A 20,338-nucleotide genomic window follows, 5' to 3' on the forward strand; every position below is an offset into this window, starting at 1 on the left:
AAATTGTGTCTAAATAAATGAAAAGATGATTGGGGTGAAAGAATGATATGTAACAGAGCAGTTATATTTACAGAGTTCTTCACTCAGTTTCATGATTTCTTTCTTACCCAAAATAAATTAAACTAATTGTATGAGTGGTCGTTAGTATATGTGCATCTGTATTCCTTGTTTACTTTAACTATTTAATTTCTTATTTTATTGATTAGATAAATGACAGTTAATAAATAATTTATATCCTTAATAAGTTATACATAAACTATAAGAAGAGGTATAATATGTACATAAACCTGAAAATTATACCTGTAAGGTAAATTCTAATACGTAATGTATAACGCATTGATTAAGGATATAAAATTTATCAATTGTCATTTATTTAATAGACAAAAAATAACGTAAATAGCTAATGTTATGAGATTTGTATATAAAACGTGGAATAAAGATGCATTTTTGATAGAAGCATATATCTGCGCATGCGCGGATCGAGGCTGCACCTCAGATTCGTGTTGCCTGCTTTCGAGCGGTTTGTGAAGAAATTTGCAGAAATCCACAAACAAACCAAGATATCTATTCGCAGACAAACACAAAAACATATATTATTTTATATGATTGAGCTTGCTTGAATTTGTAAAATTGTTTAAGCAAGAATTCACGATTATTTCCGAAGTGCGTTTATTTTAAATCAGGCGATCGCGATAGTCACCTACAGTTCCGGAAGGGGTCCTCAGGATGCAGTGAGCACGAGCGAAAAACAGCAGCGGAGAGCGAGCGAGCAGTGTTGCCAGATTGGGGGTTTCCCGCCCAGTTGGGGGGTTTCAAGTGCATTTTGGCAGGTTTTGAACATATTTTGGGCTGGAAAACGTCAGTAGTATCTGGCAACACTGAGAGAGAGCGCAGCAGCCGGAGGCTCGGAGTGTGTGAGGGATCAGTAACTCAGTGTAGCGGCGCCTCAGGTGGGTTTCCGCCGCTGCTCACTGTGGGAGAAATACTGCACTTTACATCGCGTGTTTGTGTGTAGACAGCGTGACAGAGAGAGTGTGGACACGCACACACACACACTGCATCTCTCATAGTGAGAGATAGAAAATGTATATATTTTGTGAATATAAAGTGTGGCTTTATTGTGTGTTAAAGGGATGTGATTGTCAGAATGGAGCAGAGTGAGGAGTCGAAGCTTCAGGCTTTAAACACAGAAACACAGCAGCTGCTGAAAACTGCACTGACAGGTGCCCGACTCTCCCCTGACTGTCCCCTGACTCTCACCGGGTCACTTTCTTATTGTGTGGTTTGATGGTAAAGCTGTTCCTAAAGTACATCAGTGTTTACTGCGTGTGTGTGTCCCTCACAGACCCCGGTACAGTGGACTTGGTGAAGTTGTGTGATTTGATAGTGGACCAGGCTCTGAAGGACCCGGCCCTGTGCAGAGATGTGGGACGCCTGTGCTGTAGTGTGGTGCAGGTGAGAATCCACCTTCCCACTGAGGTCTTACAGCTGGGGGCGGAGCTGAGGCACATGTTGGGGGTGGGGCTTATCTCCAAGTCATGGTAATGAGGAGACTCTTCACTGTCATGTGACACTCACAGGATTCGTAATGTCCCACTGAAATTTAACTGATTTCATTTCAAATTTTAACACTTAAAATATATATGAAATGCATATTTTCTTTTGGTTTTAGTGCTGTAGTTTGCACTAATACAGTTTTACTTCCAGCTACATGCGGCTTTCTTCATCATCATCTCATCTCATTATCTGTAGCCGCTTTATCCTGTTCTACAGGGTCGCAGGCGAGCTGGATCCTATCCCAGCTGACTACGGGCGAAAGGCGGGGTTCACCCTGGACAAGTCGCCAGGTCATCACAGGGCTGACACATAGACACAGACAACCATTCACACTCACATTCACACCTACGCTCAATTTAGAGTCACCAGTTAACCTAACCTGCATGTCTTTGGACTGTGGGGGAAACCGGAGCACCCGGAGGAAACCCACGCGGACACGGGGAGAACATGCAAACTCCACACAGAAAGGCCCTCGCCGGCCACGGGGCTCGAACCCAGAACCTTCTTGCTGTGAGGCGACAGCGCTAACCGCTACACCACCGTGCCGCCTCTTCTTCATCATCATAATAATAATGTGTGTGGCAGGTGGAGGCGAAGCGGAGCAGTACGTGTGTGTTCAGGAGGAACGTGCTGACTCGGCTGCAGCAGGAGTTTATGAGGCGAGAGGAGACACGGCGGCGATCACTGCACGAGTGGGTGTGTGTCGTCTCACTCCTGTGTAACGTCTTCGACAGTCTGAAGGTGTGTGTTCATGGACACAGTGAGTGTGAGGCACTGCAGTTGTGTTTCATCAGTGAATTTATCAGCTTCCTACATTACTACTGATGATGATCTTCCTGGACAAAACTCAAATTTGCTAATTGGTGCTGTAGCAAATACATATAGATGATGAAGAAATGCATACAAAGTCATATCATAACAGGGTAATTTGTGCAGTACTGAATTGGTGTGACTCGCGAGTGCGGTGTGTGTGTGTGTGTGTGTGTGTAGGTGAATAACAGCCCGATGGCTGCGCTGGTGGAGCCGGTGTATGATTGCTTGTTCCGATTGGCTGAGCCTGACGCTCTCATTAATGAAGTGGAGGTGAGGGATCACACACTTACTCCATGTTCACTACACCTGCTCACTTAGGCCAAGTTTACATTAGACCGTATCTGTCTCGTTTTCTTCGCGGATGCACTGTCCGTTTACATTAAACCGCCTGGAAATGCCGGGAAACGGGAATCCGCCAGCGTCCACATATTCAATCCAGATCGTGTCTGGTCCGGTGCTGTGTAAACATTGAGAATACGCAGATACGCTGTGCTGAGCTCTAGCTGGCGTCGTCATTGGACACCATCACTGTGACATCCACCTTCCTGATTCGCTGGCGTTGGTCATGTGATGCGACTGCTGAAAAATGGCGCAGACTTCCGCCTTGTATCACCTTTCATTAAAGAGTATAAAAGTATGAAAATACTGCAAATACTGATGCAAATACTGCCCATTGTGTAGTTATGATTGTCTTTAGGCTTGCCATCCTTCCACTTGCAAGTGGTAAGTGATCTGCGCTGGGATCACACACACAGCGGCTCAGTCCCGAATCACTGCTCGTGCACTTCACTCGCGCGCTCTGTGAGCTGCGCAGGGCCGGAGTGCGCACCCTCCAGAGGGCACTCGCTGTTCAGGGCGGAGTGATTTGGAGCGCAGGATGCCTGCGGAGCTGAGCGTATCTGTGTATTGGCGTTGCTGTGTGCACACTAATCGTTTTAAAAATGTTAATCTGATGATCCGCTGATACGGTCTAATGTAAACTCCACCTTACACACACATGCTAATATAACTACACATACCATTTCTCTTCTTTTTAAGTAGCATTATGTCTCACTTCCTGTTTAGTTACATTCTATTCACTGTCTGTTAAACATATTAATTTTATGCCATTTGTGCTTTTAATCATAAATCTTGGTGGTGCTGAGTGTCTTAAACGTTGTCTTACTAGAACTGTAATAATTCTGTAATTTCAGAATGATAATTCAATTCAAAAGAACTTGAATTCAATTTCAAGCTGTAAGACACCTCGGGACTCTGACTTGTACTATTGCAATGACCCTGAAGTTTGGGGGGGGTTATTAAAGAGACTCTAAAAATTAAACACTGCTCCTTAAATACCATGATAACGAGGAGCTGTGTGAGATGGAGAGAAATTTGTATCACAGTGCCGTGTCCTCCTTTTATAGGGTGCCATTACTATTTCTACTTTAATGTCTAGTCTTATTTAAATGCGTGTGTAATTGAAACTAAACTGCATTTCTGCAGAGAAAATGCAAAGTGTGCTTGCTGAGCTGTAGCAAAACAGCTAGCATGCTAGCAGCTAGCATGAACTCGCTAACAATGTTATGGCCATTTTGCTAGATTTCATGTTTTTTAAATTTAAATATTTATTTATTCTGAATTTGTATATCATTATTGTAGATTGTGTCGATAATTAGTTATTAGCCCGTTAGTTAATTTGGTAATTAGCTTGAACACGCCTACGCTTGGATCTATATATGTCACGCCCGGTAGGCCTTTGAGTTAGAATTTGTTTGCAAGTCAAATGTTGGGTGGCGTGATGATTTAATATGATTTTTTGACCACTTTTTAAAGGAATATGAATTAAGTTTCGTTTACCTATGAGTTTGCTGTGCATTATTGAAGCTTTTTCTATTGATATTTTTGGAGCAAATAAATGGAATACATTTTGGAAACAGAGTTGGAAGTGCGTATAAAGTGACCGCTGCTCACGCCGCCCACGGCCTAGTTGGAAAAACATGAAGCTGGAGTAACTTGGAATGCCGATACATTTAAGTCAAAAAATCGTATGGATTTACTTGGATATTAACATGGGACTTGGATTATTGGAACTTTTATAAAAAGGACTTGGAGAAGACGCGCCGTTTTGTGAGTAAATGCGATGCCTTTGTTTGATGAGCCGAAACGTCGGGTTGAAAAGCGGACACTGATTTAAGAAGTTTTGAAAAGAAGATATAAGCAAACATAACGTGAAGTTGTGGATCTTTTCTGTTGTAAAATTATCTGTTGGATGTAGTGAAACGAATTCTGAGTTTAAAATGTTGAATGAATCCGACGAAGGACTTGAAAAGGAACGAGAGCTTTTTAGTCTGATTAAGATGCGCAGAGGAAAACTTGGTGTTCTTACAAGGAAACAAAATGAAATTAATTCTTTGATTGATGCTGGGGAATCCAAACCCTTAATAAACGAACATATGAAAGCCTGTAGTAATTATTTGGGGGAATTTATGGAGCTACAGGTTTCAGTTCAAAGTTTATTAAATGAAGATGAAAGGGAGACTGACCACAGCGATTGGTATGAGCCTAAACGGATTAGTTTTAAAGAATTCTTGGATGGGATTGAAGTTTGGTTGAATAAAGATGGTGATGAACAAAATACTGAGTTAAATCCAGTGACAGTAGCCGAATTAAACACAGCAAAGGCTGCTTCTCACATTGGGCTGCAAGATAGTGTCTCCCAAGCAGCGCAACAGGCCGTCTCTGACACGAGCTCCAACACAGGCGCTGGCTAGGCCTTCGCTAAACCACCTAGCAAGCTCTCCAGTTCTAGTAACACTAGTAAAACCTCTAGCAAGAAGAGTAAAACCTCCCGAGCTGATTCCATTGCGGACATACAGGCTGAAGTAGAACGAGCCGCTTTGAAAGCGCAAGCAAACACGCTGCAAGAAAAACACACGCTTGACTCTGAAGAAGCGCAGTTAAAGGCACGAAAGGAGACATTAACTCTGATGACTAATTTGGCTATTGCATATGCAAAAGTGCAAGTTTTTAGCTCATTGCAGAAACAGCAAAGCCACGGGTCTAAAGCTGAATCTGAAATCTTGGTTACAGCCTCATCTAGAACGTCTACTGATTTCATACCACCTGCAACAGTTCAAAAGGCTCCAAGAGTACAGAAAATCTCCCCAGCTCCTTTACCTCTGTCAGTGCCTCCAGATCCACATCCTCCTGTAGCACCAATGGTTAAATCTGAGGGGAAAAGTCCAAGACCAATCTCTAGTGAAGAACCTAACCTTCAAACCAGTGCTCTTACTGAGGTGATGAGAAGACACAATGAGATCACTGAAATGCTTGTAAAACAGCAGAGATCGTCTCTTCTGCCATCTATAGACATTCCTGTTTTTGATGGTGATCCCCTTCAATTCAGATCCTTTATCAAAGCATTTGAGCAAGGAATAGAGACCAAAACAGATAACATGCAGGACAGGCTTTTATTATTTGGAGCAATTTACAGCTGCTCAGCCCAGAATCTTAGTGCGGAGTTGTTTGCACACGAATCCACAAACCGCATATGGAGAAGCAAAAAGGCAGCTTGAGTGGCACTTTGGAAACAGAGTGAAAATAACATCTGCTTTTGCAAACAAGGCTTTGAATTGGTCAGTCTTGAAGTCTGATGATGCTTCAGCTTTACGGTCTTACACATTCTTCTTAAGAAGCTGTTTTAACACAATGGATGAAGCTGGTTTTATTGATGAGCTGGAAAATTCGACCAACATGAGAATTCTTGTCTCAAAATTGCCTTTCAGACTTCGTGATAAGTGGCGAATGATAGTCTGTGATATTAGAGAGAAGCACAATCGCAGAACAAGATTTAAAGACCTTCTTGACTTCCTTGAAAGGCAAATGAGGGCTGCACTAGATCCAGTCTATGGCGAGAATCAGAACCCAAAAGAAAAGGTTGCTTTGAAACCAGCAAAATCAACTTTTAAAACTAAAAGCAGCAGCTTTGCTCCCTCTGTGGCTCCAGTGTCAGAACAGGCCAGTAGCAAACAGAAATTGGATCATAACCAGTTAAATCATGAAGCTGGAAATGCTGTTCAAACTCTGTGCTTGTTTTGCAACAAAATACACTCGATGGATAAATGTGAGTCTTTCAAACAGAATTCCTCAAGAATAGAGGTTTGTGCTTTGGTTGCTTGAAAAAAGGGCACATGAGTAAGCACTGTCTGAAACGTCTGTCATGCTGCACCTGTAACAAAAATCACCCTACTGTTCTGCACATAGAACATAAAGAATTTCCCCCGAAAGCTGAACCTACAGAACAATCTGTGTCAAATGCTCTCGTGTCTTTAGATGCTGGGAACCATAATGGGGCCGGGTCAAAAGAATGTGCACTGTGTGTCGTTCCAGTGAAAGCAAAGTTGGACAAAGGAACCAAGATTGTGGAAACACATGCCTTTCTTGATCCTGGCAGCTCTGCAACATTTTGCACTGAAGCGCTGATGATGCAGCTAAATGCAATTGGACAGAAAGTGGAAATATTGCTTAGGACTATGGGGCAGGAAAAGCCTGAGTAGTTATAAGCTGTCTGGATTGGAAGTGGCTGCTCTAAGGCTACATCCACACGACAACGGCAACGAGATTTTTTTTTTTTAAATATCGCGTCCACATGGGCAACGGATCAGTAAAATTTCAGGTTCATATGGGAACGCAACGCTTGCTGAAAACGATGCAATACACATGCCACACCTCTAGGTGCGCTGTAAGACGGTCCCATCGGAGACACCAGAACAATAGAAGTAGACGCATGCGCATAAACCCCTTCTGTAGCATTAGCCACATAAAGTTTTGATTATTAATCAGTAGCGTAAAACGAAAGACGCGGAAAGAGGAATGAACGGGGGTAGATGGAAGCCGGTACGCCAACATTCTGAGATCCTCCAGAATTCTTTAATGGTCCGGAATAAATTGAATGCTACACGTTGATGGATTAATTTGTTCTTCTACGCCCTTTTTGAGGAATGTACTGTCGGACTTAAACCAACATCTGAAGAGGTGAGATCGCTCTTTTTTTTTTTTTTTTTTTCCTATTTTTGCTGGCGGGATTGTTTTTGGAAAGCGCACTTTCCATTTCCACTTTCGCATTTTCTCTCTCTCTCTCACTTTGCACCATTACACAATAAATATTCACAGTGAAAATATTTTGTAAGCGCGTTTCATGAACCAAGTTATAGGATTTGTTGACAACTCGCATCGAGTTCGTTACACTTCTACCCGGTGTGAAGCACTGACAGTCATGTGGTTGTGATGTCATCGTAAACAAATCCATTCTATTCATCCAGATGACTTCACAACGGTGCCATTGCCAGATCTTTCCACTCTGGAACCCGTTCGCAAAAGATTTCATTTTGGGGCACCCAAAACGCCGGTGCCGTGTGGACGCCAGGCCGAAACGATAAACAATTTTATCAGATTCACCTGAATCCGTTGCCGTGTAGACAGGACCTAAAAGAAAAGGAGTATCTGAGGCTACCTGATGTGTATACTCAAAAGTCCATCCCTGTCACTAAAGAAAATGTTCCTAAAGAGGAAGACTTTTAGAAAATGGCCTTACCTGAGTGATGTTGAATTAACACCAATAGATGCAAGTATTGGGCTGCTGATTGGTGTGAACGCTCCTAAAGCACTTGAGCCCTGGAGAGTAGTGAACAGTGAGGGTAGTGGGCCCTATGCTGTACAGACTCGTCTTGGGTGGGTCATCAATGGGCCTCTTGGCCATGTTAAAGTTGGTGACGGGCATGTTGCTGCCTCAGTCCAGGTCAATCGCATCTCTGTAGGCAACTTGGAAGAAATGTTGGTTAGATAGTACAACCAAGATTTTGTGGAACAGCACTGTAATGAACGTGCAGAAATGTCTGTGGAAGATACAGTTTATGGACATAATGTCAAAGTCAGCTGTTCTTAAAGATGGACATTATCACTTGAAATTACCTTTTTGCAAGTGTGACATAAGAATGCCCAACAACAAACATGTGGCCCAGCAGAGGGCGCAATACCTGCTGAAAAAGTTTCAAAGAGACCAATCATTTTTTAATGAGTACAGAGTTCATGCATAATGTCAGTGCAGAAGGACATTCGGAGATCATACCACAAGATCAGCTGGAACATGAAGAGGGAAAGGTGTGGTATATACCTCATCATGGGGTCTACCACCCCCGCAAGAAGATACTGTGTGTTGTGTATGATTGTGCCTCAACTTTTGCTGGAACTTGAATGAATGAATGAATTTATTTATTTCGAACATGTATAAAAATGTATGTAACTATTTGTACATACAAAAGAAAGAAAATGAAAAAAGTGACAAAAAAAGAATAAATAAAATAAAGAGCTAATACATTACAATACACCGCACATTGTTCGAAAAAGGAGTGGGAAGAAGTACAATACTTTTTTTTTAATTTCCCACCCCTTTTTAACTACCCCGAAATCCAAACTACATTAATACACCTATAAAAATATATACCATATATACACTTCATGATTATCCATATAAATTTATAATTACAAAAATAAATATATACTACATACCATATCCATATCCATATATACACATATACATATATATATATATATATATATATACATACATACATACATACACACATACATACATATATATATATATATATATATATATATATATATATATATATATATACATACACATATATACACATACACACATATACACATATACATACATACACACACATATATATATACATACACACATATACATACAAACACATACACTTCATAAATATCTATATAAATATATAATTACAAAAAAATATCTACTACATACTTATCCCAGTAAATATGAAGATATCTATCCCCATAAGTAATTATATACCATATACTAAGCTAGTTCTAATATAACAATCAACCCTATTCTATTTATCCCTCATCATCCTCCATTAACATACTTCCTCTGTAATATACTTGTTTAAAAATATTTTTTTGTACCTTTTTTTAAACAGATTTATATTTGCACTTTGTTTTGTTTCTGTCTCCAGTCTGTTCCATAAAGTCACCCCACAGCTTGATACGCACATGCTTTTCATATTTGTTCGAACTTTTGGTTTTTTAAAATTTAGGTCTCCCCTTAGATTCTATCCCCCCTCTCTCTCACTAAACATTCCTTGTATATTTTTCGGCAATAGATTATTTCTTGCTTTGTACATTATTTGTGCTGTTCTGAATTTGACCAGATCCATAAATTTCAACATGTGTGATTTTATGAATAGTGAGTTTGTGTGATCTCTGTATCCTGTTTTGTTTATTGTCCTTATTGCTCTTTTCTGTATTGTACATATCGGCTGCAGAGTGGTTTTGTAGGTGTTTCCCCAGACTTCGACACAATAAGTCAGATATGGCAAAAATAATGAGTAATATAGAGTATGCAAAGATTTACAATCAAGAATATATTTTGTTTTCCACAGAATTGCCGAGCACTTTGCCAGTTTTGCTCGTACATATCCTACATGAGGTTTCCAGCAGACTTTAGGATCCAAAATCACACCAAGAAATTTAATTTCCTGTACCATTTCTATCTTAATATTGTCTATTATCAATTCTACATTACAACCTATTTTATGTCTCCCAAACAACATAATCTTTGTTTTGCTTAGATTTAATGATAATTTATTTTTGTCAAACCATAGTTTTAGTTTATTTATTTCAGTTGTGATTATCTCTAAAGTCTGCTGCAAATTCTCACCGGAACAAAAAATATTGGTGTCATCTGCAAACAAAACAAATTTCAGTTCTTTCGAAATTGTACATATGTCATTGATGTATATTATGAATAATTTCGGACCTAATATTGACCCCTGTGGTACCCCGCATTTAATATTCATGAAATCAGATTTATGGTCACCTATCTGCACAAACTGTTGCCTGTTTCTTAGATAGCTCGACAGCCAACTCCACCCGACTCCCCTAACACCACACTTTTCTAGTTTACTTAATAATATATTATGATCAATAGTATCGAATGCTTTTTTTAGGTCCACAAATACTCCAATTGCTATTTTTTTATTATCTATACATTTTGTGATTTCCTCTATTAGTTCCATTAGTGCCATCGATGTTGATCTGTCCGTTCTGAATCCATATTGACTGTCTGTAAGGAGGTTGTGTTTTTCAATGAATTTGTCCAATCTATCTGAAAAAAGTTTTTCGAGTATTTTGGAGAATTGGGGGAGTAAAGAAACAGGCCTGTAGTTTGTGAAATGGTGTCTATCTCCAGTTTTAAACAATGGTATCACTTTTGCAATTTTCATTTTGTCTGGAAATGTACCTGATTGAAAAGATAAATTGCAGATGTGGGTGAGTGGTTTCACAATTCCCTCAATAACTGTCTTTACTGTTAAACTGTTAACATGTCTATATCATTCCAGTCTGCAGAAGTTTTGTTTTTACATTTTCTTACAATTTGGATAATTTCTTCATCAGTTGCAGTTAGAAAAATTGTACTTGGATTTCTGTCCCCCATATCTTCTATGTTCCCACATTGTGTTGTCTCAGGTTCCTTTATTTTTGCTGCTAAATCTGGTCCCACATTTACAAAGAATTGGTTAAAACCATTCACCACATCCTTCATATTATTTATGGTCTTGTCATTTACAGTGTAGTACTCCGGGTAATTTGTAGTTTTGGATCCATTTCTCACAATACCATTTAATACAGTCCATATACCTTTAATATTGTTTTTATTTTTCTCCACTAATTTATTATAATAGTCTTTCTTACATATCCTCATAATATTAGTTAATTTATTTTTATATTTTTTATATTTTTCCTCTGCCTCTATAGTTCGATGCTTTAAGAATTGTCTGTATAATATATTTTTCTTTTTGCAGGCATTTTGTAGCCCCTTGGTGACCCACGGACTATTTGTATATTTATGTATATTACTGTGTTTCTTTATAGGACAATTTTTATTATATAGTTCATTGAATATTATTAAAAATTCCTCATATGCTTTATCAACATCTTTTTCTTTATAAACTACATTCCAGTCCTGTATTATTAAGTCATTTTTTAGTGCAATCATGGTTTCTTCAGTTTTCACTCTTATATATTTATAATTTTTAGTATCCTTTTTCTTGCTATAATTACAGTAATATACATTAAAAATAGGTAGGTGGTCACTGATGTCTGTTAATAGTAGTCCACTCTCTATATTATTTTCCAGGATATTAGTAAATATATTATCTATTAAAGTGGTGCTGTGAGAAGTGATCCTGCTTGGTCTGGTAATAGTTGGATACAGTCCCATACTGAACATTGAGTTAATGAACTCTTCTGTCATTGTGTTTCTTATGATTTAAGAGGTCGATGTTAAAATCACCACAGATGTACATGACCTTCTGAGTTGATTTTATAAACATACTTTCCATCCAATCTATAAAAACTTCTATGCTTGATCCAGGACATCTGTATATACAGCTCACTATTATATTTTTCATTTTTTCACAGCATATTTCTATTGTAATACACTCCATCCAATCATCAACAGCTACCGTCATTTTATTATTAATTTTATATTCCAAACTATTATCAACATATATTGCCACTCCCCCTCCTCTTTTGTTCTTTCTATTGATATAATTTAATTCATACCCGTTCAGCTCAAAATCTACTCCCATCTCATCGTTGATCCAAGTTTCTGATATGGCTATTATATTGAATGGAGTCTTGAACTGACTGAGATATTCCTTCATTTTATGGAAATTGGCATACAGACTTCTGATATTGAAATGAATAATTGATATCTTATTTCCATCTCTAATCTTTGCATTGTATTGATATTCAGTGTAATACCGGCAGCTGATATTGATGTTGCTGAAAAGATTATTTTCCGGATCAATATTATTTTCCATATCTTGTATTTTGTGCTCAGTATAAAGGAAAGTGTCCAGTTCTTGTGTCCAGTGTCCAGTCCTTGTGTCATGATTGTAAATTGCTTTATTTGGCTCCCTTAGAATTTGTCCAGTTCCCCAATATCTCGGATGACCAAGATCTTGGCCTCTTCTGGAGATCCCTTCAGCTTTATGAAAATCTTGCAGTTTTGTGTCCAAGTGTTTTGGATTTTCCCCTGTTTCCTTAGTAGTCTCGCCTTTTTTGCAATGTCTGCATTTTTTTTTGTTAAGTGCTCATTTAAAAACACATCTGAGCCTTTCAGTTTCTTCCCTTGTTTTAACAATTGCATCTTATGCTTTCTGTTGGCAAATCTCATTATTACAGCTGGTTTGCCTGTGTTGCTTCTCCGTGGGAGAGGGTGACATGCTTCAATGTTATTGCTTTTTACCTCAATCCCCTTGGAGTGCAGGAATGCTAACACCTGTTTCTCCACAGAGTTAGCATCCTCCTCGTTCAGTTCCTCTCCATCTCTTCTCGCCACTGCTCCAGCATATGAGCGGGGCTGAATCTGCAGTCCGGTCACAATGATGTCATTCATCCGGGTGTACTGCTCCAGCTCCTCCACTCGGTTCTCTAGAATGGCGATCCTCTTTGCCTTCTCCGTGTTCTGCAGCCTCAGAGCTTTGACCTCTTCTACCAGGTCCAGGATGGTCTTCTGCTGCATCCTGACAGCAGAGATTTCTTCACCCAGAAAGTCGAGGGATTTTTTAATATCATCTATCTCCTCGACCGTAGGAGCTTTCTTCGGGGGCATTGCGTTTGTTGTTATTACGCGGCCCGTTCCCGCGCTACCTCTCGTCCTGCTCCCGCGCAGCTTCGCTCCCGCGCAACCTCTCGGCCCGCTCTCGCGCAGCTTCGCTCCCGCGCAGCCTCTCGGCCCGCTCTTCACTGAACAAAGAGCTCCTACAAGGGCCAGATTTGACTAACACCTTGCTTGGTGTGCTCATTCATTTTCGCCAGGGTCCAATAGCCCTTATGACAGACATTTAAAGGGATGTTCCATCAAGTCCGAGTGGCTAAAGAACATGTCAGTTACCTTCGCTTTCTCTGGTGGCCTGATGGCGAAATCACAAGACCTTGCTGAGCACATAATGTTAGTCCACATCTTTGGGGCGGTATCATCCCCCAGCTGTGCCACTTATGCTCTTTTAAAGACCGCTGATGACAATCAGCATCTCTATCTAGAAGAGGTCATAAATACAACCAGACAGAATTTTTATGTTGATGATTGCCTCAAGTCCATCCAATCTGTAGAGCAGGGCATCTTTCTTTACCAGCAGCTCACTGACGTGTATGCCAAAGGTGGATTCAGACTCGATAAGTGGGTGTGCAATGACCGTTCTGTCCTCTCCCAGATCCCTGAGGAAAATCGATCCAAAGATGTTAAGATGCTGGACCTCAGCCGGGACCAGCTTCCCATGGAAAGAGCTCTGGGAGTCCAGTGGGATGTTGAGTGGGATGTCTTTACCTTCAGCATAATGAACAAACACAAGCCACTAACAAGACGTGGAATTCTGTCTAGTGTAAGCTCTATTTATGACCCCTTGGGCTTCTTGGCTGCTGTCATTTTCCCTGCAAAACAAATTCTGCAGCATTTGTGCAAAATGACGTTTGGATGGGATGAGGCTGTTCCAGCAGAGATGGCACAAGCTTGGCAAAGATGGATGGATGACTTAGTTCTGCTTGACATGTTCAGTGTCAGATGTTTTGCACCCAATGAGTTTGGTGAGATAAGAATGGCACACCTGCATCACTTCTGTGATGCCAGCGAAGCTGGATTTGGTGCTGTGTCATACCTTCGGCTATCTAATAGTAAACAAGAAGTGTGTGTGGCCTTTGTTATTGGTAAAGCAAGGGTGGCACCACTAAAACAAGTCACCAGACCACATCTTGAACTTGCCGCAGCAGTTTTAGCTGTGCGCTTGAACAAAATGCTGTCTGCTCAACTGGAGCTCAACCTGTGTGATTCAGTCTTCTAGTCTGACAGCATGACCTTTTTAAAGTACATTGCAAACACAACTACACGGTTTAAGATATATGTGGCCAAGAGAGTGTCCATCATATGTACACTGTCCAATGTCACTCAGTGGAGACGCATCAGCACCAAGCTGAACCCAGCTGATGTAGCCTCTTGAGGCATAAAGGTTGGCCCTTTCCTAAAATCATCCACCTGGATCAGTGGCCCAGATTTCCTCACCAAACCTGAAGTCCAGTGGCCTGCAGTCATGCATGAAACATCTGTCCAGTTAGAAGCTGATCCAGAGGTGAAGAGCGAGGTTTTGTGTGCAGCTGTATGGAAGGAAGAGGTGTGTCCCACCAGTAAGCTGCTGATGTATTTCTCCAGCTGGGCAAAGCTTAAAAGAGCTGTGGCATGGATCTTGAAACTGAAAGAGACTTAAGCTGCAAATAAAAACAAAGCAGAAGTTACAGAACATAAACTGTGGAAATGAAATGTGTTAAACAAAAAAAAAAACAAATGGAATTCACTGCTCACAACTGATGACCTGTCTTTGGCAGAGGAAGCCATAGTGCGCTTTGTACAGAAGAAACATTATGGCGATGAAACGGCTGCCTTGAGCTCTGGTGCTGTGAGGAAGTCATCTGTACAAGCTTGATCCAGTTGTTTCTGATGGCGTGTTGAGAGTGGGCGGCAGGTTAAGCAAGTCAGCCTTACCTGAGGAAATGAAACATCCTGCAATCTTGCCCAAAGAAAGCCATGTCTCAAAGCTCATTCTTCAACACGTCCATGAAAAAGTTGGTCATAGAGGAAGAAACCACATGCTTTCCACACTTCGTCGTCACTACTGGATCCCTCATGCCAACGCAGCAGCTAGAAAGGTCATCAGAGAGTGCATGGTGTGCCAAAGACAATGGCAAAGGCCAGGTGAGCAAAACATGTCTGATCTTCCTATTGACAGAATCTCAGCTGATTTACCACCATTTACACATGTTGGCGTTGATTTACTTTGGACCAATAGAAGTAAAAAGAGGCCGAAGTCTTGTTAAAAGATGCGGGGTCCTTTTCACTTGCCTAACCTGTCGTGCAGTTCACCTGGACGTGGCGCATTCTCTTGATACAGATTCCTGTATAAACGCCATCAGGGGATTCATCTGCCGCAGAGGACAAGTCAAGGAGTTCCGGTCAGACAATGGGACCAACTTTGTCAGCTCCAACCGTGAGTTAAAACAAGCCATACTGGAGCAGAATCCATAGTAGTCTAACACAAGATGGTATAAAGTGGACCTTTAACCCTCCCTACGGGGCCCATCATGGTGGTGTATGGGAGCGCTTGGTACAGGAAGTAAAGAGTGTTGTACTCTGTCACAAACCTACAAGTGCTAGATGATGAATCCTTGCATACAGTGTTATGTGAAGTGGAGGCAATACTGAATAACCGCCCAATCACCCCTTCCTCTAATGATCCCAAGGATATTGAAGCTTTAACTCCAAATCACTTGCTCCAACTGAAAGGCAAACCCATCCTGCCACCGGGGTTATTCAGGAAAGAAGACCTGTATGTCCGGAGACGGTGGAGACAAGTCCAATACATTGTGGACCTGTCCTGGAAAAGGTGGGTGAGGGAATACCTTCCTATGTTGCAAGAGAGAAAGAAATGGAACAGAACTCGCAGGAACTTTGTCATTGGTGGTGATGTGCTCATTGTAGATGAATCTGCACTGAGAAATTCTTGGCCTATTGGACGCATCATTGAAACCGTGGCAGATTCTAAAGGATTTGTTCGGCGTATTCATATCAAGACACAAACGAATGAATTGGAAAAGCCAATCAGCAAAGCCTGCCTTCTTTTTTTTTTTTTTAAAGATATTTTTTTGGGCTTTTTGCACCTTTATTGGATAGGACAGTGTAGAGACAGGAAATGAGCGGGAGAGAGAGAGACGGGAAGGGATCGGGAAATGACCTCGGGCCGGAATCGAACCCGGGTCGCCCGCATTCATGGTATGGCGCCTTAACCACCTGAGCCACGACGCCCCAAAGCCTGCCTTCTGATGGAGGCGGTGTAGAGGCAACAGTGAATGTCTGCCTCCAAGTTCTGGAACCTCTGGCTCTGCATATACACTGATGCTCATCTGCTGACATGCTTTACATCTCATTACGCAGCATACACCTTTCTGAACACAAGCATACAGTCTATTAGAAACACATGGAGCATTCGTCTTTTTCAGTTTTTACTTTTTGAATTTTCAAAAAGACATCTATGGACAATTTATAAGAGAAATGAAAATAACCTTTTTTTGATATGTTTGTGAATACATGGACTTCTAATTATAATGCTATTGAACTGATTGTTTAAAAAAGATGACTTTGGATCATGCATTATTTAATATTATGTATTATAATGGCCACTTGTATATTGTGTTGGTAATTGCTTGTTGCACAAGAATTAGGGGCCGGAATGTTATGGCCATTTTGCTAGATTTCATGTTTTTTAAATTTAAATATTTATTTATTCTGAATTTGTATATCTTTACTGTCAAATTATTGTAGATTTTGTGTCGATAATTAGTTATTAGCCCGTTAGTTAATTTGGTAATTAGCTTGAACACGCCTACACTTGGATCTACATGCGTCACGCCCGGTAGGCCTTTGGGTTAGAATTTGTTTGCAAGTCAAATGTTGGGTGGCGTGATGTTGATTTAATACGATTTTTTGACCACTTCCTAACTTTTTAAAGGAATATGAATTGTTTCGTTTACCTATGAGTTTGTTGTGCATTATCGAAGCTTTTTCTGTTGATATTTTTGGAGCAAATAAATGGAATACATTTTGGAAACAAAGAGTTGGACGTGCGTATAAAATGACCACTGCTCACGCCGCCCACGGCCTAGTTGGAAAAACATGAAGCTGGAGTAACTTGGAAGGCCGATACATGCGAACTCTGCATGCTACCATGCTAATCCTAACATGTTAACAGCTCTCATGATAACATGCTAATGGTGAACATGCTAACAACTCGCAAGCTAACAGCAGGCATGATCTCGTAATGGGTAACATGCTAACAGCTAGCATGGTAACATGTGAATGCTTATATGCTAATTGCTATCGTGTGTGCGTGCAATTATTCCTAATAAAGTGGCCATTGAGTTGAAGTTGATTTGCTGTCAAAGTCTCAGATGAGCAGATCCTTGCCAAACGCATCATCACCTATGGGGGAAGGGAGGAACGACTCAGTCAAGCTTCCAGTGATTAGCGGCAAAATGGAGAAAAACTGGACGGATGAAAGGCGAGAGAAAGGCGAGTGCGGGTCAGAACCGATATCATGTGTGTGATGGTGATTTGGCCTGAGGTGCCGTATGAAGTTTGGTGGATGTGTGGTGAAGTGTTACTGAGCAAAACTCCATTCATTTTCAATGGGGCCAAAAATCAATGCAAGCCTATGGAGGTAAAAAGAGATGCGTGAAACCAAGGAAAAGACAAGTGCAGGTCTCAGATGAGGGGATGGATCTGCGCGGGGGCTTGGCCTGAGGCATCAAGTGAAGTTTCTTGAAGTTTGGTCACTTGGTTAAAAAAATTGAGGGAGAGTGAAAGTTTTTCTCCTGAAACACCATTCATTTTCAATGGGGCCAAAAATCAATGGAAGCCTATGGAGGAAAAAGGGATGAGCAAAAAGAAAAAGGAAAAATGAGTGCGGATCAGAACCGATTGCATGTATGTGTCGGGGGAGGTGGCCTGAAGTATCCCATGAGGTTTGGTGCATCTGCGATGGAGCGTGTCCGAGTAGGACGATTCGATTCATGAGCCCTATTCATTCTCTATGGGGAAAAAACCCAAAAGAAAAACGACAAGAACAAGAGAACAGGTGCGTTGATCCAAAAGCTGTATACAAGCACACTACACCACTTCGGGCCAGACGTCTCCGAGTTGGAACGGTGTCTCTATCTCGAACGCCCTAGGAGTAGTAGTGGATCCAAAAAACATGTCAGAATAAGTAAACTTAAAAAGAACGATAGTGTGCTTGCCTTCGGCTTAAGCGAAAGCCCACTAATAAAGTGTACTCTGTGTAAAATCACAGTAACTCCGTTATGAATTGAAGCAGATCAGTGAAGGTTCATCTTAGTGACTTTCCTTGAGTGAATATTTACACAAACTCGGGCGTGAATGGTTTTTTTTTTTTTTTTTCAAATATTTAATAAATTCTCCTGCAAAGAGTTTACAAATTAATTAGCTGTGTGTGTGTGTGTGTGTGTGTGTGTGTGTGTGTGTGTAGGTGGACTGCTTGGCTCTGCAGCTGCACCGTGTTGGTGAGCAGCTGGAGAAGCTGAACACCAGGCGGATGGATGAGCTCTTCTTCCTGCTGCGAGATGGTTTCCTCCTGCAGGATGATCTAAGCTCCATGAGTCGCCTGCTGCTGCTGGAGCTGCTCGAGTTCCGTGCTGCCGGATGGAACCTGAGCAGAAACGCTCAGCGCTACTACTACAGCGAGGTGGTGGAGTGAGGAAGACGAGGAGTGTGGCTCTGAACGTGATCTCACTCCACGAGTAGATAATCAGTAGATACGGAGGAAGAAGAACGAGGAGCTCTAGGAGTTTATCCCGCTGCCCGGACCGGATGAAGATGTGATGTTGGTTATACATGTGTGTGGTGTTTAGAGACGAACACAGTTGTGACTGGTTGTGGTTCAAGTTTAGAGGATTGAGATGATGTGGATCTGCCAGGAAAGACATGTTAATCATCTTGTTCGGACTTGCATCCCCGAGGTGGACAGTGTTCGCACCTGTCGCTGTTGGACTGCTGTTGATTTCCATTAAAACTTTACAGTAAAGTGATTTGAATGTGTTTATACTGCAATACACTGATCATCACCAGCACTGAGAAACCTTTTCACTCACGTTCGATGTGAAACTACTGTTTTGGTTTGATAAGTTTTCAACAAGTTTTGTATATTTGTATTGTTTAAAATAAATACATTCTTATTTACTCTCCAAGGGTTTATATTGTGAAATTTATCTCAAATGAAAAGTGTATTTTTCCATATTTTTCATACCAAGACGGCGGACCCGGAAGGAGGACTGTGGCTGAGTGGCTAACCTGACAGGCTAACAGCAATTCTCTAAGCCCAATCTGAAACATGATTTGATTTTTATTTTCTATAACGATGACTAGCTGCTCTGGGCCTGAAATTACTCCGATGTCTCGTCGTATTGTTAACATGTAGCTAGTTGTGCTAATATCACCTCCTGGACCGGATGGCGAAAATGCTCGCGTTCTGAGCCATGATTGGCTAGTAGCTCATAGAATCAACTGGTAGTCAATGGAGCACTTGCATGTGACGTCACAGCCGATCCAGATTGTGACAGACGCCATCTTGTTGGTCAAACGCCATATTCCGCCTTCTACTTCTGCTTTTACTTCTACCTTTTCTTCTGGAAAACCCTACTATATACAATTCTACTACAATGGCTGTGGCTACAAGCTCTCCCTACCTGTGCACGTTTTTTGTGTGTATTTTTGCGTGTTGTTCGTCTGTACCGGACTTCAATATCCACTACAACCATATGGACTTGCTGGACATTGGTTTCCAGCAGAAAATGACGGTTTGTAGCGATTTCCATCGCGTGCACAACATTCCAGACGAGAAAAAAAAAAAAAAACATTCCGGACGAGATAGCGAGACCAGCGGGGTCTCCGTGGATTGTTATCGGAAGCAAAAGCGAGGCTGTAGAGCCGGCCTGTTGACCTAAGCTCAGAAAACAGCCACTCAAATCTCCACTGCTAAGCCTCTACCTCTCCAACGCCAGATCCATGTAAACAAGACGGACGATTTGGAATTACAGCTGGAATTACCTTATTCTATTCTATAATCGGCTGGTCAGTGCTATACTCAATACTTAAGTGACTTACCCATCCAATGAGGATTCTTGTTTACAAGATGCCACATCTGAGTCGCTGACAAATCCTGAATTTCTGTAAAGATAACTGTCCAGAGATTTATAAGCACGCAGTGCTTCACCACTGAACAGCGAGGGAAAGTTAATGAGGTAATTATACACGTCTGGGTAT

At 41.1% G+C, this 20,338-nt stretch overlaps 1 protein-coding gene across 1 annotated transcript; it reads left to right on the forward strand.

Annotated features, from left to right (window-relative positions):
• The first annotated feature begins 720 nt into the window (after positions 1–720).
• On the forward strand, positions 721–19,263 carry mif4gda (MIF4G domain containing a). The gene is made up of 6 exons (XM_060918566.1): positions 721–950; positions 1,132–1,223; positions 1,346–1,455; positions 2,143–2,298; positions 2,548–2,640; positions 18,546–19,263. Exons 2-6 carry the CDS (start codon positions 1,148–1,150, stop codon positions 18,771–18,773), a joined length of 663 nt encoding a protein of 220 aa, XP_060774549.1. The 5' UTR covers positions 721–950; positions 1,132–1,147; the 3' UTR covers positions 18,774–19,263.
• The last annotated feature ends 1,075 nt before the right edge of the window (positions 19,264–20,338 follow it).

This window comes from Neoarius graeffei, chromosome 4 (genome assembly GCF_027579695.1).
Source record: "Neoarius graeffei isolate fNeoGra1 chromosome 4, fNeoGra1.pri, whole genome shotgun sequence".
Taxonomy (NCBI): Eukaryota; Metazoa; Chordata; class Actinopteri; order Siluriformes; family Ariidae; genus Neoarius; species Neoarius graeffei.